Source organism: Phalangium opilio, unplaced genomic scaffold (assembly GCF_054372755.1).
Source record: "Phalangium opilio isolate 3A_F unplaced genomic scaffold, DU_Popi_V2 ptg000540l_1, whole genome shotgun sequence".
Lineage (NCBI taxonomy): Eukaryota > Metazoa > Arthropoda > Arachnida > Opiliones > Phalangiidae > Phalangium > Phalangium opilio.
Window position 1 is genome coordinate 2503082 of NW_028324244.1, and position 25419 is coordinate 2528500.

The window sequence follows — 25419 nt, forward strand, 5'->3', positions numbered from 1 at the left end:
TCTCTCTCTCTCTCTCTCTCTCTCTCTCTCTCTCCCTCAGAGGAGAAAGAGAGAGAGAGAGAGAACGGTTTGATCAAGACGCTACGATGAATAGAGAATAAGAGGCGCGAGTGGATAAACTCGTCCACTTCGAATAACTCTCTGGCCAAGTTTTAGTTCAATTCATTCCGAGTCAGTGGACGTGCGAGTTTTCGGCGGGGAAGGCGCCTGGCGGGGGCAACAAACAGGGGGGGGGGAAGAAACTCAAGGCGACTAATACAGAGAAGCGAGCTTCTCGGGGCGAGGCTACAAAAGCCCATGTACCCATTGTACACCGTAAATTTTCCCCCATAAAACCCAAATCGACGTCAATAAGTTCCCAAATTTAACCTTTTTAACATTAATGCTTTATACATTAATACGCCACAATGTTAATCCCGACATAATGTACCTTAATCGAAGGCAATCATTGATTAACTCTGTGAAAAGCCAGGTATAAAGGAAGGGACTATTTTAACTGGGCGCAAGGTTATTATCGATCGGCGTTAGGGCTATAGGGGGCGGCGAGTCCGACGGCTAACCAGGCAAACCGAGGCAACGATGCAAAATGCAAATCAAACGGTGTATTTTTTGGAAGCCTAGCCAGTGGCTAGCCTTAGTATAGACCCAACGTAATACGGACCCTAGATCTCCCGGTCCTTTTTCGGTGGCCGCCAAAGAACACTGGTCAGTGTCAGACGCACGACCAGTGTGTCGGTGCTACGCCGTGGGTGTCCCTGCCCCACTTTGCCCAGAGACGAGAGAAAAAATAAAACACTAAACACCACCACAACAACACTTCTGGCCTGGCTAACCCTTGGTCAAGAAGAGATTATCCCACCGTGCGACCACCACAACCAGCGAAGGAGCGAGAGGCTTTAGGCTTTTTGAATAAGCGCTTTTCGTTACTCTTTCTCGGCGACCAAAAAAAGCAAGCGAGCGCTCGACGCGATCGAGAAAAGAGATTAGTTTTAATTTCAGGAATTGTCAGGGAGTTTCGAGTACTGTCGGAAACGGACAATTAATTAGCGAAATCTAATTAGATAATTAGAAAGGAAACAGACAGAGCGAGAGCGAGAAAGAGAGAAAAACAAAAACTGACTGAACAAAATGGGCGATTTTGACTCAGGTCAGTCACAAATCTCACGATATTTCAGTTTATTTTATTTAATACATTAAGCTGCTCTCTCGCTTCATTCCCAAAGTTTCGCATCCAAATTCAATCATTCATAAACATACACACACAAACTTATAACGCAAAAGATTACGCGTCATGGGCCTAAATTTACGTCATGATATTACCGAATTCAACCCCATAAACGTATCAAAAGCTTGAAAGGAACCCATTTTTTTCTATTTCGCATAAGCAAGAATAACCATTTACTGCGAATTTTACACACGGAAAAAAACTCTAATTTTCTCAAAATGCCATTTTTTTCCAATATCGAAAAAAAAAGAAAAACGAAAATTTATAAAAATTCAATCTGATTTTCAAGCGAAAAATGTTGATGACATCCTGAACCCCACCATGGACCCTTTCATCCCTATTTGTGTATTCCTAACATTAAAATTATCAGTCTTTAAACGAAAAGATCCATCAACGTGTTCGCGTTGAAATTTAAAATAAAGCTCACGCCTTCAGATATTGAAGAGAGCGGGTGGGTTTTAGAGCAGTCCAAACATTTGGAAAAGGATATCAATCAGTACAACACCGGCATGCAATTACTAATACAAAAATTCCTGTACGCGTCATGCACTTTTAAAAGCTATCTTTTCGGAAAACGATTTAGAGTGAGGCTCAGAAGGTTGACAAAATATATGACAGTACTCGGCACCCTTTGCTAAGCCTAATATACTACACCGACCCCATACTTCCTTGAATACTTAATGTTAAGAATGCACCCAATTTTGCCAATAATATTACATGAAAAGATCTTCAATACGCGCCTAATGACAGCTCATACCAAACTAATTCAATATTCTTGGGAAAAATTTTAAAAAGAAAAGACAAATGGTCCATCGTGTTTATTTCGTTACGGACCTCCTTGCAATATTTTTCATCAGAATCGAAAGTAAAGTAAAAAATGTTTATCAAATGAAAAATGTCCCGTCATAATGGGTCCGGACTCTCTGGAGTCGAGGTACTGTATACACCTATAAGGGGGGGTCCTGCCGAAAAATTAATAGTAGTGAAAGAAGATTTTTCTATTTGAACACGTTCATGACCCGAGGGGACGTGTCTTCTAATATTATCTAATATTCCAGTCGCGTTAAAACCATAAAGGTATATATGAAAAGTCCGACACTATCTCTTTCTTTTTTTTTAAATAAATCCCCTTGGTCATTTTTAGAGCCTCTCTTGATTTATTAATTTCGAAAAGAAAATATTATATCAGGGATTTTAAAGGTTTTGGGGGTTTTGGCGATTAACCTTTAACCTCTAACGGTGGGCCATTTTTTTTTTACGTCCAAATGAAGGGGAACACTGAAGCGTAACTTACCGATTTTTAAAGGCAGAGTGAAATGAAATTAAATGTTCTTTTGTACAGTTCTTAAAAATTGAAAGGTAAATATCACAAAACAACCAAACAAGGGGCACTAAACATCTTTCATACTTTTCAACGCTCTGCGGTTTAAAATTTCGGTAACTTACAGTTCAACTTCCCTTTAACTGAAGTACGCGCGGGGACCTAGGGTCCATCTATTGTAATCGTGCCTTACAGCAAAAGCTTTGTATAAAGCGAAAAAGGGAGCCGGATGACAAAAGTATATAAATTTGGTAACCTTGGCAACCAAAAAAGCCCTCCTCGTATTACCATAGTAACCGTTAAAACTTTATAGCAAACCTAAGCCTAATTCGAAACCAAACCATTCAATGAACGAATTGAAAATACTCAAAATAGCGCACCCAATTAAAATTACAAATTCTCGAGTATCGGGCTATTTTTGGGGCCCAAAATTTCGTATATTGCCCATAATATGAATTTTGGCGCGGGCTAACGGGATAAACACGACACTCGAAAACCCTAGAAGGCAGCGTCTAATTGCCGAATGAAACGGAGCGAAAAACGGAAAATTATCGCCGCAAACCCCTTAAAATTCTTAATTGCTACATTTTGAGCCGAACCGAGGCTTAAGCTCAATTTAAGATACCACGAATAATCGCTTTGGTTTGCAATGACAATGAAAATATTCCCGTTAAAATTCTTAATTGCGATACATTAATGCCGTATGTCCTCGACCGAGGCTTAAGTCCAATTTAAGATATCTTGAATTGTTCAGTTTGCTTTTCAAATACAATGCCATGGTTGAGCCCCAAAAAATGCGGCGAAAAAAGTGGTAACAGCTTGAATATATATCATCTCACTCAAAAACAATTAAAAAGATGCTTAATTAAAAATATTGTTTCAATAGTGACATTGAGGATGATAAGCCGCGCTGTTTCTAACTTTTTTATACAATTAGCCATCGGGTACGATTCCTTAAAATTTAAGGTTGGGTCCTGTCCAGGTGGGTTCAATTGTCCTGCCTTACACCCTCACGGTAATCTAACGGGACTTGTGAATAAAGGAGAAATTAAATGGACCCAAAAACACGAATTTTCAGCAACTTAAACTTTCTAATACGGTTTCAAGTTACTGCCAACAAAACTATAGTATCAGAACCGTAGATATTAAAGTGTTAAATTTAAGAGTACAATTTCAATTCAAATTCATCCATTTCATTCTCCCTTAAAACTTAAATCGAATATAACGCCATTCTTTCATTAAAATTAGGGAAAATTTGCGGAGCGTATAAAACAGATGCCCTTACACGCGAAAAGCCGTCCCATTTTAAAATGCATCGAATTTCTCTCGTTTGTTTAGAACCATAAGCGTAGAAAGGCCCATAAAACTCGCGGCACATACGGGACAATCATGAGCTACGCAAAGCAACCTTCTGCTAAAGGCAAACTAAGGTTACACTCATTCTCGAAACTTCAACCTTTTTTCACACGAAACTGAAATTTTACCTTTTTCAGTTCGATTTTGTTAATTTAAAATCGGTTTAATTCCCTCAAAAAGTTTAACTTTAAAAAAGAGGGGATTAATAATATTAAAGATCGAGCGTAAATTCCAGAGACAGCTATAGTTTTTTAGTGGGCGGAGATTTGCAAGTACCGAGTTTTACTTTTAGGGACCCCGGCTGCTAGACTCGAGAGCTATAAATGGTCATGACTCAAAAAAGCGAAAGGGGGTTATAGCTATCGTACGGTGACATTTTTCTTTTTCGTTCCTCTATATAGCCCGCAGGACCTAACCAAGCGTTTAGAAAAAGACAACGGGCTGCCCAATATTACCTATAGGTTTTTTCCGAAGTAGACTACAGTCCTCCTAATACTTTTGCCCAGAGGGAACCCCACCCAAATAAGGGTTCCACCCCCTTCAATGGCCGCTAGTACCTAGAGTTCTATCCGAGGGAATGGACACTTCATCATTGAAAAGGAGGAAACTTCGTCGTAAAGTGGCGAAATGGTTCGCAGCGACTAAGTATAGTAAATAGACGGAAGAGAGGAAATGTCCGACCCCTTAGTCCGATCTCTTTCGGACTCTGGGCGAAATTATAGCGGCGATCACGAAATAGTTGGTCGGAGCGCGGCCGCCGCGTGCAAATTACCAAAACTATTTATATCCGGACAGAGTGGACGCTTTACTATTATACTATAAGGGGTTCTATTCTTCTCTCGATGCCACATTCCCCTTTCACCCCTCACCCCACCCACCCAACTGACCCATAGCTTCATTTTTCGTCCTGCCCCCTATCCAGAAAACGGGGTGGGCCTACGCCCAACGCTTGAGTTATGAAGTCTCTCAGTCCAATATCCCCCTATAACGCGGCGGTGGCAATTTTCTCAATCTATTTGAATCTATACACGCTTATTTCTTTCGTCCTGGAGAAATTTGTTTTAAACGCACTTTATATCAGCATTTATATGGAATCCTTAATTATATGACGCAAAACTTCGTAAACAATTATCTAATCGCGTTATTAAAGTCGTTACGCGAGGAAAGTTAATTTGCTTTCCATATTTATCATAATAAAGTTAAAAATTTAAGAACTCTGGCAGAATTTTTAAGCAATTGGTATTGGAAATTCGGAGGTTTCATTTTTGGCTCGCACCTTAGCGCATTTGGTCTCTTTAATTTTCTAATAAAAATGCCTAGTAAAGTTTTATTCTCCGAATCTCAGAGGAATAAGCCTTTCAAGTTATACCGAAAACCCACCAAGTTTCCCCTCTTTTTTAAAAAAAATCAAAATTCTACTTCTAGGCCTAAGCTCAAACAATAATTTCTCGAGGAAATTTCAAAGCAAAATCGCGTGCACGAAGCGAATAAAAAAAAATTATTAAAATGAAAATTAGGTTGATGCAAAGGCTTACCGTAGTGATTGAGGAGGTGATTCTGATGAGGAGACATCTTGCTGTTGGAGTTTGAGAATCTGGAGCATGACTTGGAGTAGTTTCCTCCTCCACCTCCTCCTCGATTGGCTCTTTTATCTTTGGCGGGAGGGGCGGAATAATGAAAGCCTCCACTTTCCGAATATCCCTGGAGGAATCAAAACATTCGAAATTAACGTGTGTATGTGTATCCCAAAAGCCAGCACGCGGAAGCAAAGATTGAAAATTCGCAGAAAAGACTACGCGTGCTTTAGGATGTAAAGGAGAATCAGAGTGGAAGAAGTGAAAAATTTAAAAGTCAAACATCCGATCACGACTCGGAATAAGTTCCTTTCTCTGTACCGAGATTACTAATGCTTATCATTACGCCTTAACTTCGGTATTTGTATCAGTTCCTACATAAAATTACCTCAGTGCATCGGTGGGATTTACGGTTTGACCCGGTCGTTAAATATTATACACTTTATAAATTTCTAATCCCGAATTTAAGCCTTGGCAATACTTATAAAGTTCTTTTTTTTATTAGAAAAAAAACTGAACATTCATTCCGTGAAAATTAAGATAAGGTTAGGGATATTTTCAAGAAATAGGGTCCCAGGTAGTCGGTACGTTTCACTGTTTATCTGATATTTAAAAAAAATGGCATTTTCGAGCGCGAACCAATTAAAACACTTCGATTTATACGCGGCGGCTATCGAAATTTCTTTCAAAACCAAATGGGGGTGATAATTAACTTAGATAGTGATCAATTTTTGGAAACAAGACGATCAATTCCACGATGTATCCCTAATTTCACCCTTACAACCCATAACCAACAATTTTGATCTGATATTTTGAACGACAATACGACGTATTTCGCAAAATGTCTCATTTTATGAGCCACGATTACTTCTATAACCTTTAACCTTGCGCAAAATATGTCACTACAAACTGCGTAAAACTAAGCTACATCCCGTACAAACATTATAGCAGACGAAACTAAACAAACCCCCCATCGAAAGTTATTTTTTTCTCTCCAAGCCTTGGTCCCATTTTCAGTCAGTCCATCGCAGGGTGGGGGTAAGATAATTTTCTCTCACCCATTTTATCGACTAATTCCTAAAGCGATTGGTATCATTGATTGATTTACTAAGATTACACACACACAGCGCGATTTTTTCCCCTTCCCGAAATGCCTCGCGAAAAGGCGGCTTGGCTGCAATGCAGATACATTATAGGGGGGGGGGGAAGTTAACCATAGTTGGATGCAATTTCGAGAGCTGATGGATAAAAAACTTAATTGCATGAGCGAAGAACGCTTTTTTTAACTTTCTCTCGCCTACCCCCCCCCATACCACCCCCAAACACTGGTATCAGAAACAGAAGAAAAAACCTTAAAAAAATATATAACAGGGATGCTGGGAGAGAATTCCAAGGAGTGTAACACTTGTATACTATAGAGTTCTGTTCGATTCAGATCACTCAGTTTCAAACCTGATTCGCTCACACAAATAACTAACGCGGTTAAGGTTAAGAAACGGTGGAGGGGGGAGGAAATTTCTTTAGCCCCTTCAGCAAACGCCATCTACTAATTTAAGCTCAATTTTCTAGGCTAATGTTCTACCCCTCGGGGAATTTTTCAGGGGCGTTAAAACAGATTGAGCTTAATTGAGCTAAGCCTTGTATTTCAGATACTACATAAACGCCATTATAAATAGGCCTAGATTTTTTTCTTCTTTAGACAAAGTTAAAGGAACTCCTGTGTGCTATTTTTTAAACTTCCTTAAAAAAAAACTGCAGAATGTAATTAAACCCTATATGCTATACACCTATTAGTTTTATATATAAATAATAAATTACCTTCTTATATTTAAAAGGGTATGTATATATTTTCAATTTCAGACAGCAGCGATAGCGAAACAGCGGGCGAAGTCCGTAATGTAATACGACAGGTAATTCGACCCCCAGGTACAAGCGGAAAAGCTAAGAAAGGTCAACTAATGTTCGACGCCTCCTTCGAATCAGGTAAAATTACTTTACACTCAAATAATTATTTAGTAACACTATTTATTTAAGTTTAATTCCCAATTGGGACACCGGGATCCAAATATTGCATTCAAGGTTTAGGAAGGACGTAATGCCGTATAAGCAATCAACACTTTAGGCCCAACACTTCTTAAGCCTTAAGCCTATTTGTAATTAAAGCCCGATGAAACACGTACGTTGTGATATCTGATCTGATCTAAGCCTTGGACAAGCTTTAGGCCTAATTTCTCAAGAAGGATATACACGTATATACATGTATATAGGTCGATAAAATAGCCTGATTAATATTAACATATTTTTCATCGGAGTATAATATAATTAAAATCTTGTCGATTAAGGTTTAATATTCAAAAAGCTAATTATTAAAAGCTATCGGAAAATAAAAGTACTTCAATAATCACCTTGGAAGTTTCGGAAAAGGCAGCTGTTTGATTATCCAATGAATATAAACCCATCAAGCAGCTGATAACGCCCGCCTGCGTTTTACTTTTACGATTTTTAACCATATTGCACCAACTATACTATGAACTATTAACTATTACTTATAATTAAATCCTATTTCCTTTTAAGTATTTAGTTTAATTAATATAAAATTAATTAACATCAGCCGCGACTTTAATCAAAAAGAAACTTTAAACTCGGCTCAACTCGATGAAATTCGAGACTAAAATGAGAGAATGGAAATTTTTTAATGAAAAACTTGTTAAAAAACGTAGGGGCGTTGAAAGAAAAGCGACCTTTGACTGACATTTACTTATTTTTTATTTCATAAAGAAAACTATCTCATATTTTAGGTTTTTCTCTCCCCCCCCCACACTTCATTATTTTATAGGTCTAAATACGCAATTTGGTCTTAAATAAATGGAAAATTTTCACAGGAAGACACGAAAGAAAATTTCCCAACCCAAAATTATGTCTATTTTTTATTAAATTTAAAAATTAGACCTAAATAAATCCATACCTAGGCCTATATAGACAATTAAAAAACAATTTGGTCTAAATAAATGGAACGTTTTCACAGGAAGACACTAAAGAAAATATTCCAACCCAAGAATATGCCTATTATTTTGAAGTAAAAATTAGACCTAAATAAAGCCATACCCAGGCCTATATAGGCAATTAAAAAATTACAGCTTCGTTAATATTGAAAATATAAGTTGGCATATTGCTCTGGCTTCCCCTCTGGTTAACAAAATCCCCTTTTGCTCACCTTCCGGAAATGGACAAACGAATGTATAAAATTATTATATAAAAAAAATTAAATTGTGTCGATTCATAAGTTGGCTGATCGAAGTGGAGTCTGTTCAGTTTTTTAGCGCATTACCAGTTTTTCGTTTAATAGCTTGTATTTCCCATTATGTTCTTTTTTGAAATTCAAAAAATTCATTCCAATTGTCCCCCTATTCCCCTGCAGCCGCCTTAGAGTCAGGTTTTCAACGCGTTATTTTAAATATCACGCTCATAAAAAAAAAAGGTTGGATTAATTTTATAGGCGCTAGACATATGGTACAATATGGTTACGGAGAAAATGTTTCTTCTGGCGAGTACCGTACCTTAGTGTAACGTACCATATCCCCCTTAAACTAATGTTGAAAAAAAAATATGTGATGTGGTGGTATAGTATTTATAATGGCTTCCTTTTCTAAGTGGTTCTATGGCGTTATCCCCCCCCCTGTCTATTGTATAACGGCACGCGATATGGACCCCAAACGTTAAGGCTAAGATAGGCCAATACCTTGTTTTGTTTATTAAAGGGAAGGTAACCCGTCATTATTTTAAAATTAGGCAAATTTTTTAACCCCTTAGAAAAACTACGTTATAATTAAAAATTCAATAAAATAATTCTAAATTTATTTAATATTAATTTTTTTTAATTTAAATTTAAATTATCTTTCACCATCACTTTAAATTATTTAGAGAGGTGGTAAGCAGGGGCCACGGGCAACGCGACTCGTGGTTCCCTCGAAGGTTCCCCTTGGGAGGAATGGAGGGAGGGGGGTTTAGTTCTTTTTTACGTAATATATCAAATGAGGGGTCCCGTTTGATCAGGGTTAGTTCGTTCACTTCCCGAGTCTTATCAAGCAAGCAGCTGCCGACAAGGCCCTTTTTGTCTATTTCCCTGTTTCCTCGTTCGGGACGTCCCGCGCCAGCAGATGGATGCTCGTGCCAAAGCGCGCCAAAAAAGAGAAAGAGAGGAAAAGGCGGAAAAAACGCGCGCGCGCTCGCTCGCGCCTGATAACAAAAAGTGAGCATGCGTTAAAGGGAGGGTGAAAAACTGAAAAAGGAAAATCAAAGGGATTTTATTTTAATCGATTCTTCTACTAATTATAAGATCAATCTGAATAGTGAAACATCCAGGAAATATATTATATACCTCCGAATGGTTTTAAAATTCAAATTATTTTGACTTTGAGATTTCATAGATAATTTGAAATTTGCACCTCCCACCAATCGCGTAACGCCCTGCCTTCTTAAGAAGTTAACTAAATCCCAGCCATGATTAATTGCACGCAATTTTTTTTATCAAATTTCGCATTAAATTTCATTCAACACGGAGCATGCCACAATGATTTTGTTTAAAAGAAGGCAGGCCGCTACGTGATTGGTCGGAGGTGCAAATTTCAAATTATCTATTAAATTTCAAACTAATTTGCATTTTAGTTTTTTTCAATACTGGATTGCAGATTGGTCTAATATTTAGTAGAAGAATCGCCGAAAAAAAAATAATCACATGTTTTTCCATTTCACCCTCCCTTTAATAAAACGCAGTGTTCCATCAATGCTTATAGAAAGCGGGTTTAAAGCAGAGCTGCAGATTTGATAAGGATTAAGACGCGTGCCCTAGCCTATTAATTGAGATATGGATGCAGGGGTCGACATCGGGGGGGGCAAGGATATGGAAGGAGAAGTCGACAAAGATTTCCCCCGCTGATCTTAAGAACAGATAAGGCCCTTTATTTTTGACAATATCGAAAACGAGATATTTACATAAGGAAAGGAAAATATGGACTATTTTATTTCTGTTGTCATAAAAGATATATTTTTCTTTTAAGTTTAAACAAGAATATAAAAATAGCCCGATTTCATTTAAGTTGGATAATTTTATAATATTAAAAAGAAAGGATTAATGAGTATTCACAAAGTAATTTTATATTACGAAATATCAAACAGAAAAATCGAACTATTATTTCATTGTACTTGCCGCAACGTTTTTGGTAAAATTTTCAAGCAAAACAAACGAAATTCTGCGAAGCTCAATCGCATTTTTATCACCCCCTATTTCTATTGTCTTCAACTTTATGGCACCGTAAAATTAAAACCCATAAAACACGTGTAAGACCCGAAGTTAACCATTCCTTTTACCAAACCTTAAATTTCTTTCGGAGTGCACATGGGGTCTAAGATTATCGTCGCGATAAAATCGGTTCCTTACTACATTAATTTGAATAATAAGCGTATTTTTGAAAGCGGAACGTTTAATTTTAATGGCCTTTTATCATTATTCTATATACAGTAGATCAAAAGCGGCCATTCTTCTCTACTCTCTACATCATGGAAGAAGAGTTTTAACTCGTAAATAGAGTAGACAATACCAAGGTTTCGGGACTTGCTAACTTTTAGAGGAGGTATATATAGGATAGTAGATTATTATGAATTATTCGGGGCTAAATTTTAAAAGAGCCGATGAAGTAAGTTTATAACAAAAAAGAAACGCAAGAAAATTGTCGTTAAGATTTTACGAGGGATTCTTAAAGAAAACGACGATTAATAATATTTCAGAGAGCGCGCGAGTTGCAGCACCCATTATCATTTTTAGTTCCCTAAAATATTAGGGAGAGCTAGAGTATGTCCGGCTAGCTAGCTCTTTTCTCGTCAAGCAAGAAATGGTCCACAAAAAAAGAGAAGAGGAGAGAAGGGGGAAGTAAAGATAGGTAGTTTCACGGCTCTTTTTTAGATTAATGGAAGAGGCTATAAAATTCCACGGATCTCTCTCTCTCTCTCTCTCTCTTCATCCTAACCAAAAAATTTAACGATCTTTTCTCTATACTCTAGCGCCTCTTTTCTAAAAGAACGGGCGATGCGATGATGGCGAATGCACGGTCCTCATTTTAAAACTCGAAAAATAATAAAAAAAAAATCCTGTTTCTTTTTTGATCGTACTTCATACATACATCCCATTGTCGTTTTAAAAATCTATTATGAATTGGGTATGCTTTTCAAACCCATCAATTTGACTGCAGGGACCAAAATTACGGACTCTATACACTACACCGTCATGCCATCTCTCTAGAAATTCGGTCGGAATAGGTGATCAATACAAGAGAAGGAGGGAAAAAAAATAATGGTCCATGCAAAATTATGAATTACTTTAAATTATTATTTCTAATGAGTTATTACTATGATCCCATTTTATTATTTTTTTTTGGGGGGCTAATAAATCGTTTTTGATTTGTGATAACAATTTATTTTTTTTTGTTATTTTATTTGACTGCGGGTCGTAATTAAACTCTCGGATGATGAAGTTCAATTGAGATAAAAATCCATACATAATTTTTGCGAGTAAAAATTGTCGAGGCGAAAATGGCCCAATAAATGAGTCGCCTTTTTATAGAACCCAAGCCACGAGGCTTAACTAAACTAAACTAAACTAAACTAACCAAAAATCCCCAATTTTTAAAACTAATTCATTAAAATTATAATCTGAAACACGAAGCATGCCGGGAAAGTATAAGAGAAAAAAGTTTTTCATCCAATACAGAGAGAGAGAGTCGATATTTCTACCAAGCTCCAGTCTTTCTTAGCACATTGTACCCCTTCCCATATTGGCACCGATTTTTTTTTCTTTCTTTCGGCACAGTCCAGGCAGGCAGCACCGCGTCTTAAGACTTTTTCTGATGAGAGGGAGCGAGGCGCGAGCGACTGCGATATTGGCATTCATATTAATCTTCCATTATAAGAAGGTAGGCGGAGCCGTAAGAGCTAGCCGGCTCGGTCGACAGGTCGTCTTAAGCCTAACCCCCAAAAACCCTCTTCTCCCGCTTTCTACGCTTATACTCCCGCGCTTTCCTATGGTCCCCCAAAAGAAGCCAATAAGTTAGAGGAATTTTTCGAGCCGAGTAGCACGTGCTACCCTTACTCTAATCTTAGCTGATTTCTCGTAGCACGTGCTGTGTCCACCTTCAATCACAGCGAGATAACGTCACAGAGTTTATTCAAACTTGGCGGGAAAATAAATAAGGCGCCACCCCTGGAGGGTAGCTTTTCCTTGAACACCGGTGTGTAGCGTGGTAAACATTTCTACAGGGGCTGGTAGGAAATACATTACGAATTTTGCCCCTGTAAGGTAGCTTCGCCTTATAATCAAATAAATATATATATTTAAATATTAAAACTAATTAGAATTATTTAATTTAAATTCCCTTTAATATAATAATTATATTAAAATTAATTTCAGTTTGTTAATATTTATTTCGTTAGATGAATATGAAGTATTTATGTCTTCCAAGAACACATTTCAGTCCAGAGAAAGTTATTAAAAGATAGAGTTGGGTTTCGGGCTTGGTAATAAATGCAAACGCCTACCTATCCATACGCTCTCAGTATTTATAAGCCGTTTCCAAGAACAGATAAAGAGCTAAAAGCATTACAGACTGACATAAAAGGAAAATATTCCAAAAATACTTAAATTCCCGTAGCTTTTAAAGGATTAGATAAAATAGAAAAGAGCATCGTGTCCCATTGCGAATGAATTCGAAGCGAAACTACATTATTTCCAAGTTTTAAGTTTGGAAATTTGATATGTATATATATTTATTTAGAATAGTAAAATATAAGAGGCTAACAACCTTTAAAAATGGGAGTCTATATACACCTTCATCTTTCATATTGAAAAGAGAAAAAATAAATAGGCCTAGGGGTGGGGGGGGGGAAGAAAAATCTCGAATTCTCTCTCTCTATTTCGTCTTTGGGGGGGCGTATTTCGAAGTCAGGTTGCAGACAGCCGAAAGGTATTAAACGATATTGGTAATTCCCTTTTCCCTTACTATTTCTGTTCCGCTCTTGGACTTGTTCATTCCATTCTCACCGCCACCGCGTCTTTCTCCATCTTACCAATCTCTTTCTCAGGAAAAAAAGAAGAAGTTCTCGGCCATTTCCCTTCAATATATACTATAGCTACGGTAGTCAAGGGGAGTTGACCGCGTATCCCTCCCCTCCGTCTGGGGGGCGCGTTTCTAAGAGGGGATACTGTAGGTACTCAGTAGGGGGGGAGAAGGTAAAAGATATGACGTTGGCATATCTAGCACTGTCATTACTCTGTATAAGAAGAAATAAGGTAACACCACAGAGAAGGAAATAAGGAAAGGAAAAAAAAGTGGGCGCATGGATATTTTTTCCGTCGTTTTGTCGCGCGCGTGAGATGCCTGAACAAAAATGGACCATCTCGTTTCTCCATCTTTTGGGAACCAGCCCCCCCCCCCAAAATTTCTAAGCCTACGTCGTCAAATAGGGTCGCGTTCGCGCTTCTCTAACTGGCAGCCGAGTAAAATTTAAATATCTCATGATTAGAATTTAGAATTTAGAAAAAAAACATTTAAAAAAATGGTCATTCAAGTCAGAGTGTTGCTATAGGTAATGTCTGTCTTATTTCAGACTACTTTCTCAAGATTATCATATTCCTGTATAATATTTGGATCATTTTGTGGTGATAAAAGTGCGAAAAGAATCCCAGTGATAAGTCGTGTCCCATAAAGATAAAGAATTCGAACGTATCAAAGCCTAAGAGTCGAGTTAGATCTAGGTATTTTTCTATATAACCCCTTATCCGTAGTCTAGATTTTAGTTTTTCTACTTTTCTATATTTTTTTTAGCGGATGGGGATTCGGAGAAGCTGGGGTTTAAGAATAAGGACCACTTTCCCAGCAGAAAATTGAGTGTGTCGCTGCGAATTATAATGACTCATTTTTAGGGGGGCCACAAGGCGAGCTGTTCCTTCATCCTTTAGGCCTAGGATCTAGGCTTAGGTACAGCTCTGGATGGTATAAACCTGAATTTTTTTTTTCAGCGACCCGATCTTCCATTATCCAAGGGTCTACTGGTTTTTGGTGGTTCTGGTATGTGACCACCAGACCCTCATCGTCCCTCGATATAAGGGGTGGACCCGGGGATACGCGGTATCCCCAAAAATTTGGTACGCCGGACATGTCGAAGCGTTTTTTGAACACGTTCGCATTTATGAGACCATCAGGGGTCTCTCTACCACTCCCACGCCCCCCGACAGACCCTCAACTCCACCCTAGTGCTCTTTTCCGAAGGTGTATGACAGCTTTTTAGGCGGCAAAATGTTGGTGAAAACAAAAGGGTCAATGCCATAATAAATATTTCACTATGATTAAGTTTCAAGAAAAACCAAGCGCGAGAATTTTTATGATAAAGCGTGTGGAAACTAAAATAAATAAATAAAAAGAAATAAATATTCAACGTCACAGTACACTACTACATTCGATTCCTTATAATATATCTCCTAAATCTGAATTTCTTGAGAACCCGAAAATGATTTACGGTGTAATAGGAGGTCCTCTATTTTGGGTCTTTCATCGTCACTTTTTGGACCCCCCACCCCCCTTCTTGGGGCTTCCAAAAAAAAAAAAAAGGCAAGAGGCGTCAACTGCAATTTTATTTCTATATATATTTGGCTTGTTCGTAGGATTTCAGTAGTCTCTCAACAGAAGCAATATTACGCCGCCCAACGCGTGTCTCGATTACGTAAAGAAGTCACCCCTTCTTCCCTTCCAAGTATACCGCCCACGTTTAACGTATGTCCATTTTTGGGTGACTATTTCTCATGTTAAAAAATACTTTTTCTTTAACCAAAAACCCGGACGCGGCTTCGTTTACATCTGGTTCCAAGATGACACTATCGTAAGAATTAAGTCTCTGATAATAAGAAAAGAAACAGGGGCAAAGCTTTGATGATACAAAGCTCCCTCTTGTAAGCTTATTAAATTCCGTCAAAATTTATATATTTATTTTTTTTTTATCTTTCTGGACTTCGTTTAAAGACTGTTCATTCCGAGGAACCAAGCTAAAAATCTGACACGAAATACTGGTCCAAAAAGAGTTAGGCCGTTGATGTCTCCCGGCCGTCCAAGAACAGCACCAGCTTGTATAAAAGCAAAAACGTGCGTGATGGACGGCTAAAAGAAAATTTTTGTCGAGTTTATGTATATGGAAAGGATTGTCATCGCCGAATATTTACGTTATGGAAAAACAACTTATTAACATACGTCAAGATATAGGGAGTTGGCATTCTACGTTAGCTACCCGTACAATAATACGCACTCTTAAGGGCAGGCTGCTGATTCCGTTTGCATATTCAACATAGCCTATTTTCAGTTAGAAGAAGAAATATTTTTCAAGATATTTTTATTTTTTCTGTTTAATATTTTTCAATATATACTTAATTCTTATAGTAGCTCGTAGAAGTCCTATTTTGTCTACGATATATCTATTTTGCGTCCGCGATAGGGTTATCTAACAGTAAATCTTAGGTGTCGTAGGAAAAATTAAGAGAAGAAGAGACAACTCAAGCTCAAAGGAGTCTCCTAAACCCATTATAGAACCAGACTTGTCTAATTACTTGTTATAATCTCAAGAATTTTCTAATTTGAAAGTAAATTTAACTTTAGTAGAAAAATTTGGCATTCGCGAGCGAGCGAGTGAATTGAAGGTTGGTTAACAATTCAGTAGAATAAGATACATTTTCGCCAAAAAAATATAAAAAAGTAAAAATAAAACAAAAGTTTTTCTTCCGTTGGAAAGAGAAAAAGAATGGAGGCTAGTTTTGTTGTGACAGACACTTTTACAGAGTGGTTTAGGAAGATTGCTTGATAGCTGGTGACTGTTTGGGGGGATGGGGGGGACACAAAGGGGGGGGGGTACGGCAACGTACAAGTTTGTCCTTTCTAAAGAAACGTTTTTAAAAACAAAAGAGAGAGAGAGAGAGAGAGAGAGAGAGAGGAACTCCGAGTCTTCTGGTTGGTGATGAAGACAAAGTGTTGAGCCAATAATGCAACCCAATGGATGGGATTTTCTTTCCCGGGCATTTAACGTTACGGAATTTTTTTCGTATTTTTTAAAGAAATAAAGGAAAAGAAGAAGGTGACGACTGACAGAAAGAGAGAGAGAGAGAGAGAGAGAGAGAGAGAGAGAGAGAGAGAGAGAGAGAGAGAGAGAGAGAGAGAGAGAGAGAGAGAGAAAGCTACATTTCAGTGACGTTTAAAACTTTTACGAGAATTTACTCGCTAGGTAATATTTCAGAAGTTCGTGAGTTTGAAATCTTGTCACTTCTTAAATAAATAAATAATTGTACTTGAAATATATTGTTCTCTACTTCAACTACGTTAACTTCTGATTAAAGTTTTAAGACAAACGAGAGAAGAGGGGTAGGGCGGGGGGAAACCTGGCAAACGCTGAAGAATTTGAGAACAATTAAATCTCGATTATCACCGCGAGGCTTCGTAGCTTTGAGTATAAAGCCATGCACGATGAGAAGAGAGTTTATACATTAGGACATCAGCTATAGTAGCCGAGCGGTATCAAGACCATCAAGCTTTCAAAATATATATGGACAAACGATGCGCCCAGGATATTCGCTCCTCTTATAGTCTCTTCCATTCCGCAAACATTAGATCTAATTAAACTTAATTATCAAAACTCACGTTAACCCTATCTAGCTAGATGCCTGAGCTCGCAAAATTTTCGCCTATATTATGTTAATGACCACGCAGTTTTCGCGAACGGAGAAAGAGAGAAAGAGTAAAGATACTATGTTACCACGAATCTTTTAAAATAATCCAAGAAATTTAAACTATCATACAAAATAATATCACTTATTCATGGCATACTTTTGAGTAAAATGGAGAAACATGAACAAACATTTCAATAACATATTGCACATTTTTTGCTAACACTTCTGAGAGATTTAAATCTTATCAGAATATTTAATTATATTCATGGTGAAATTACGTAAACTAACGAGTTCTTGGTTTAAATTTCTCTCTCTCTCTCTCTCCCCATCCGTTCTTAAGATGAGGGGAATTAATTAATAGATCGATTAAGCGCGGGAAGCGTTAACGAATATAATGCGAGAATTGAAAGGAAAAGGATTAAGGAATGGGGAGAAGGAAGGGTTAAGGAAAGAAGCCCCCAGGACGCGGTGCTTTCCTTAGCCGCCGCGTGATAATGCTAATTTGAGGAAAATTCTCTTATATACGAGACTGAATAATGGATGACGAGAAACGAGCTCGCTTCGATTGTCTTTGCTGCAAAGACTGTCCCTGTCCCTGTCCCGTCCTCTCTAAAATTAAGGTTATAACATTCCGGCTCGAGACGCGATGAATATGAGAGCGCCAAGGAACGTCGTTGCCCTCAAAATAATACGTTGCCCTCAAAATAATATTCGATGTATGACGCCTTGAATATTACAAGCGTAACGGGGCGATTTAAAGGTTTCAAAATTCATAATTAAAATAAGTTATTATTAAAACATTACGCGAGAGATTAGATTAGATTAAATAATGCGTGCCCAGCTCTAGATATAAGTTTGGTGAAAGCTATTCCATCAAAAACAATGTGAGTACGGGGAGGTTTCTAGAGAAGTAACAACATCGAGTCATACGAGAATGTCATATACTTCTTTTGATTAATCAAGAACAACGTTCATTTTCTTTCTCAGAAACAGTCAAAAGTAATAAAAATCCGCAGTAAATCGCGGAAAACCTCCATCCCCTTTAAACGTTCCACTTTCCAAGATAGTGTAAAATACTTTTCCAATGAATAAACGATAAACCTCTCTCTCTCTCTCTGCTGACTAAAAAAAATGAATCCCCAGAGAGAATCCAACCCAACATTTTCCATCCCATATTCTTTCCGTAGAAACAAAGCCTCCCTATTTGCTGCCCGTACCACCACCGCCACCCTACTTACTATCTTTTCCCCGTGTTAGAAATTGACCCTGTTATGTCGTATACTTTATTTTCGTTAACTCTTTAGGTATATTGGGAGGGGGGAAGGTTTCGGTGACCATTTAAGAACTGTCCCCGAAGGAACCAGCGAGCAGCTGGACCCCTCGACGGATGTCCAGATAAAAAAGGTTACTATACGTCCATCTTGCTAAGGCGAAAGGAATTCAGGTTCAAATAGGAAACATAGCTTCTAATTGTATATACTATAATGGAAATAGTTAAGCTCCGTTCGGGACAGCCGCGTGGACTTGTATCAGAGATGAAAAAAAGTGGCCACGCAGACTGTATATCACGCCGGTTTTGGGACGTATGTAGGCTTCTAAAGTGACGCCGTTCATATAGTATCGTTAGAAGTCGATAAACCGGAAGTTCGGTACCACAATTAGGTCGCATCCCGCCATACTTTGTCGCCGACTCGCGTCGTCTGCTAAACAAACTTATTTTATCCCGATTGCTAAGCCTTGAGAGATTTGATAATTTCCTCGTTTAGCTCATTGAGATAATGTCCGAGTATGAGAAAAAATGAAAAAGTTTTAGCGACCTACAAGGAACGATCTTCTGTAGAGAGACGACTATAGCTAGATCTAAAAGAAGGGGTTAGCTAGTAAGGTCAAGACAGCAGCCGGTTTGGCGCCGACAATTTTTCAACAACGACGGAAACCATTCATTCTGTTTAGTAAGAAGCCCGCGACGAACTATACAGGTCCGTACCACCACCACTCTCTTCTAGCTGCAGCTCGAATCCAGGGATGAAGATTTTTTTCTCTCTCTCTCCCATAACCGTCCCTAACCCTAGCCTGATCGTCTCTCTTGTCCCGTAAGTCAGTGTTCGCCATGTACCCAGTTAATACGGTGGAAGCGTCTACGGCGCAGTGTCCTCTCGTAACCCTTTGACTAACAGTCCCATCCTAAAACTCTATCCCGCATTAAATCTTCATTTGCAAACGCTCCCCGAACAATCTTTGAACTCCCAGAATCAGACCGTTTCTCAGCCTCTTTCCTCGCAGCTGGAGTTTGATAATACGCGTTATCCCCGCGAATCAGCGCCAGCCTTAGATACATTCCAGCGATTTTCTCCGTTATCCGGCTGTTTCTTCATTAACGCTTCAGGCGCGAACAGGCCGGGCGCCGGCGACTCAGTCACGACCTCCCACACAACGACTCTTTCTTTCTCATTTTTGTAACATCTCGGACCGATATTTTTTTCTTTTACCCACTATACGCAGCTTCTTCCATCCTCGCTCCCGCGCTTCTCTAGACGACAAATAGCATCCCCATAAGAAAAGAACGACGGGAGAATTGGATGGAAGAAGGGAAGGGTGGGGTTTGGGAGCTAGAAATCGCTCCTGGGTCGAAACAACGAGCGAGTAATAGATTGTATTCCGATGGCCTATCTATTCTTTAGACTAAGGGATAGCTTACTACATCTCCATCCTCTCTTTTGCTCGAATGCCTAATTCGCCGAGTGAAACGTTCTTTTTAGTTATTTCTTTTTCCTCCCACTAGCTCTCCTCGTTATATCACGGTTCGGACCAGTCTAGAATGAATCGTAGCTCTCTTTCTAGAGACGGAGATAATGGAATAAAAGCGACACGGCGCGGAGATAGAGGCTAAAGATAAAGATAAAATGCCTAACGCCAGTGATAAATAGACGAAAGGTTATAAACGAAAGACGATTTGATTCCTTTTTGACAAGTCGAACGTCATCCTTTTTTTTTTTGAGATATTTTTATTTCCGCCCAAGAAAATTTAGGGTTAAGTCTAACGTATGGATGGGATAACTATAACGGTCGTTATTAGACTTATTTTTCCGTCGTGATCGTTTATTTTCTCGCGTTATATACGTTTGTACATCGTACTGTACGAGCTCTAGTCTGATTGGATAGATGTTGTCGACGCCATATAGTTGCCTTTTATCAAGAGAAAAACATCACTCGAATTAGGCTTAATGATCCGTGAGTAAAAGGTACAGTACCGACTTTTCCTTCCAAGCATTTGGCTTAATGAGCTAAGCGATAACTATAAATACTTTTGACAACCCGAGTTAGGCTTAATGCCTTAATCATTTAAACCAACGATTAATTAGAAATCAAGGTGTTTACTGTTCATGTCAAAATAATATTTTGAACCGAGTAACCTCAATATTCCAAATGTACCCTGGAAAGAGGGTCTCGAGATTTGAGATTCAGGGAAGGGGAACGTGGGAGAGAGAGAGGGAGAGAGGTGGATGGCGCGAAAGATACAGACGAAACAAAAAAGATGGATGTTTTTCCAATAACGAAATTATTTTGATCATTTGTTAAATTTAACCCGTGCATATTTTGCATTTTCCGCCAAAGCAGTCGCATCGACATTCGCCGCTCGTTTCGATCTTGTTAAAATCCACAAAAAAATATATTTTCTTTTAGCGTTCGTCGTAAATAAAAAACAACTTTCTTAATCTTGAATCTACGTTTTTCTTTCTTAAGAAAACATTATTATTATATTTTTTAGAAAGCAGAAGGTCGCTAAGCCGCGTAAATTGTTTTCTACCGCAAAAACCGTACAACTCAAAAACTGAAAGTCAAAACTTCTAACATCACTGGTTCAAAACGGTCAAAATTCTAAACAAAGCTTAAGAAAATACGAAATTGAATAAATGTAGCCAAAATACCAAACAGACGAAGCGAAAATATCGTTTTATTTTTCGCCAAATCTAAAGTCTGAAGAAGCAAAATAACTTCCACTTTCACTTTGTTTAAAAAAGGAAAAAGGGTTTTTAAAAGAAGGAATTTTGAAAAGACAAAAAAAAAGTAGTCTAATCCGTTAAAACTGCACTCCCGCAGCGGCTTCTCTTTCTTTGGAAATTTCAAGTTATTTTCTTTTTCTTCAGTCGAATCCTTTCTTTTCGTTAACTTCTTAAAATCCAATTGAAATTTACTAATTCTTTTAACATGATGTTCTTCTCGAATACTCTTTCCGTAATTAGTCTGAGAAGGCGGAAATGAAAAGCTAAAAAAACACAACCCCATCTCCCAATTCCCACCCGCTCAACTAAAGGGGGGGAAAAGGTCTTCGAGACCCGAGAAAAAGATAAAAAAACTCCCTCACTAAGCCTTGCTTTGAAAAATAATGAGTGCAAAGTAGAAATTGGATATTAAGGAACGCGTGCGAGCTGGATTTCCACTCTATCATAAGTTTATAAGATATGTTCCTTCCATAAGTATGACACTACCTATACTTCGTAATGCTACTGAGAGACTTCTTACATCTCGAGCTATTTCTAGCAGAACGACAAGCGAGAATTGAAGTCCTAGACTCGGTGGTTAATTCCTATTTAGTCTGCATTACTATAGCCTTTGACATCGCCAAAACCAGGCGTCGCTTTACCTCGAACCTTTGACCTACCTAACTAAATTCATCACAAGCTCCAGTTTCTAAGTTACCAGTGACAAACTTATGGATGGAACATATCTTATGAACTTATGATTCAATCTATATAGACTTCTTGAATTAGTACTAGGCTTAGAGAGGAGCATTACGCTATCTACTTTTTAACATCACGCGTTAAAGCCGTTTTCATGGAAGTGGAAAATGCAGCCTGTTATATTAATTGCGTTAATTTTTTTGAGGATGGTGCGGTGCAGTAAGCCTCGCACCATCCGTGACTTTTTTTTGGTGGGGGCTCTTATATTACACCAGGAAATGCCATGGTAAAAGCTGGGGCACCAACCAGATGGTTCAAGGGAGACTCAACGCATTCCACACAACTAAAAATTTCTTCAATACCCGTTAGCAAACTTCGGTATTGCAATTACCATTATCTAAAATCTTTACTAATTAGACCAAAGTGTTTTAAGGGTTAAGGCCTAAATACCACACACGTATTCTAGTGTCCCTTTAAAAGAGGCCTATCTTCGTTGGGGGAGGGGGAGAAAAAAAGCACCAATAATGAAATTAAAAGTGGCGTGGAAACAGGCCTTTATACCTAGACTCATACCAACAACCCTTAAGGCAGTTAACTCAGGTTAAAACATGGTAAAACGAGCAGCGAGGTTATATCAAAAACCTTTGGAGTGCCATTCACGCTCTGGCTTCTCGATCGTTCCCGGGTTTTTTAATGAAGATAGGCCTAATTAAATTAACAGTCTCTGATGAAAGCCAACAACGGTATAACGCTAATCCAGCGGAGAGATACGATGGGCGAGCTAGAGAGAGAGAGAACGCGAGGATGTGACTGGACTAGAAAATTTTGAACACAAAACTAACTCTTTTTTAAGCCTCGTATATACTCTCCCTCGTTGTTTTTTTGGCATGGAGGAGGTTTCTTTTAGGAGAAATTTCCTATTTTCCACTTTAGGGTAATGCATTTATTCATAGATATGAGTGGTAACACGAATATCCCCTTGGATTTAATTTTCATACGTTTTTTTGCTCATAGACATTCAGAATGTTTCACGTGTTCTTTTCAATATTCTTTGGGTATTTTATAAAATTCTTGTTTAAAGGCAGGAGTGAAGAGAAGAAAAAAAAGGGGGGGGGGGCAAGAAAACTAATTTTTGGAATGCCTTGTATATTTTTCGCCTTGATAAAATGTGACAACAAAAAGTGGTGGGTGGAGTTAAAAGTCGCCACCGCCGACGCTGGCCGCTTACCTTTCCTTATTCTGCGGGGAAATTATTATTTTATTTTTGGGAGGTTTTTTATATACCTGGTCTGAATGCTTTACCTTTAATATTAAATAATTTATAACATGGCTAGACTATTAGGTGTATATGGCTGACTTTAACAAGCTCCTATTATTAGACGGAGAGATATTGGTTTCGCCAGTTAAGTCTAAAGAGTATAAATTAAAAGTGAAGTTACTATATTAGTATTGCGATAATTAAATTACGAAGCTTTCAGAAATCCATCATTTAAAGTATTATAAATAATTAACAATTTTTGAAGTTATCACTAGCGTGGGTATATAGGGTTTGAACTCTGACCTTTAAAGCAGTACCAGTTTTCCTCACAGCGAAACAATTTTAAATTTAAATTTTTCTTCGAAACCTTTCTTTATAATTTTAGGGAATCTGGGCCGAGTTGATTTCATATGCGAATACGAAATGGACTTATTCATAAGACCGGACATTTGCAATCCGCGGCATCGCGTATGGTTCAACTTTACCGTTGAAAATACCCGAGGCGAACAAGTAAGAAAATTATAATTTCCTCTCAAGACTCTTTTCAAGTTTTATACACTTAAATTAACGCGCATACTAAATTATTAATGCAAATACCTGAAAGTACTCGAGATATCATTTAAAAATAATCCGGCTGAATTTACTTTCCCGTGAACTTTGACAAATTGAAGCTTCATTCTTGATAAACTCAAATTTCCCTAAGCCTAGGTTTTATAATTAAAACTATATGTGCGTATAGCAATTTTAAGCATCATTTGGGGCATAAAAGGTATTATAGAGTTATAGAGAAGCATTGGAATATTACGCTTAACTATTTACGATTCAATTAAGAGAGGGGGGAGTTAACAGTTAAATTGGTTTCCAAGCTTACGCAATCGATAATAAGTAGCCATTAGGAAATAAACGCGTACCCTCCTCCCCCCTTTCAATTAGTAGCGCTAGACAGTTCCGAGCCAAAGTTGCGCGGCGAATTTGTCTTGACTTCTCTTTTGAATAAAAAGCTTACTAGCAAAGGTGAGAGGGAATTATAGTAAAAAAGGCCTTTATTCTCGAATATACTCGAAAACATTGACAATAAAAGGTAACGGTCATTTGCGAAAATTCTTTACCCTTTTATTGTACAAAAGATAGCGTATGTCTTACAGTAAGTACAAAAGTATCCGAGCTCTTTCTGTTCTGGTCTCCAAAAAGCGACCCGGCCAGTCACTTTATAATTTATAAGCGAAAACACTGAATAAAACAGAAAGAGAAATAAGGTGGCAAGCATGCAGCTTTGGCTTAATATAAAACTCTAAGCGCAGCTAAGAAGTAAACCACCCTCGTGGAAGATTTACAAATATACTTTATACCACACACAGTTAAAGAGGTAAGTGTTACGTTGGAACTATGTTAAAAAAGGTAAAACAATCGAAAATAGACCAAAAATAGATGTAGAATATTTGGGGGTTCGAATTTAACCTAAACGGGGAGATAGTTTGGCCGCGTGGTAGTAACAAATTATGCACCGTCTGAATAGAGGGGGAGGGATGAAGAGTATTTCCTCCAAGAGACGAAGATGGAGAGGAGGGATGTTAGGAGTTTGCGAAGCGATAACAAGACGCAATCCCCAATGCCTTTTCCGTTCACTACAGCATCCAACAATCGCGGAAGTATAGCCCGCGCGCCTCTACTTATATAATGTGGGCCCTAGCAGCTAGCAAACAGAGAATTGGCATCAGGTGCTGAGACCTTCCAACGAGTGCATTCAATAACACTCAAGTACCTTCCAGTTAGGCTTAGCGCGTTAGGGAGCGCCAAAACCGCCAGAAACTTTACTTATTACTCAGTTTTCTCCTATGTACAAGAGCTTCTACTCGAGGATGCTGGGAACTAACTTTACTTCAACCCAAGAGAGAGAGAGAGAGAGAGAGGGCTCTAAAAAAAGACTGTTTTGTTTAATCCTTAGAGTGAACTCCCACGAACCGTTTCAAAGGGAATATAACCATCTTCCTCCTATGGGTCTCGCGTATACTATACGTGACATCCTAACTAATTTTGCAAATTAAAAGTATTTTCGCTATAGAAAAAATATTCTTGAGACTGGAGTTATGTATAATATCAATATATTATTAGATAGCTAGTGTTTTTTATCACTGGCGTATTCGAGCTAAGAGGGTGTTAAAGAATATAGATTCTTTTAGTGTTATACCGAAAACTTGCCAAGGATAAGACTATTTCCCAGTCAGGAAAAGCTCCTACAGCAACTATAGCT

General features: G+C 38.2%; 2 protein-coding genes across 6 annotated transcripts in view; one reads left to right on the forward strand and one right to left on the reverse strand.

The window, feature by feature from the left end:
• The window catches only part of LOC149588633 (ELAV-like protein 3), a 269510-nt gene that overhangs the window by 62512 nt on the left and 181579 nt on the right, over positions 1-25419 (reverse strand). For all 5 annotated transcript variants that reach the window (XM_089862552.1, XM_089862551.1, XM_089862550.1 and 2 more), the window contains exon 7: positions 5438-5603. In XM_089862552.1, the coding sequence (XP_089718678.1) occupies positions 5438-5474 (37 nt within the window). In that variant the 5' untranslated portion in view covers positions 5475-5603. The remainder of the gene's footprint in view (positions 1-5437; positions 5604-25419) is intronic.
• LOC149588634 (cytosolic carboxypeptidase 6-like) lies at positions 1025-23789 on the forward strand. The gene is made up of 3 exons (XM_089862561.1): positions 1025-1147; positions 7337-7459; positions 23554-23789. Exons 1-3 carry the CDS (start codon positions 1129-1131, stop codon positions 23691-23693), a joined length of 282 nt encoding a protein of 93 aa, XP_089718687.1. The 5' UTR covers positions 1025-1128; the 3' UTR covers positions 23694-23789.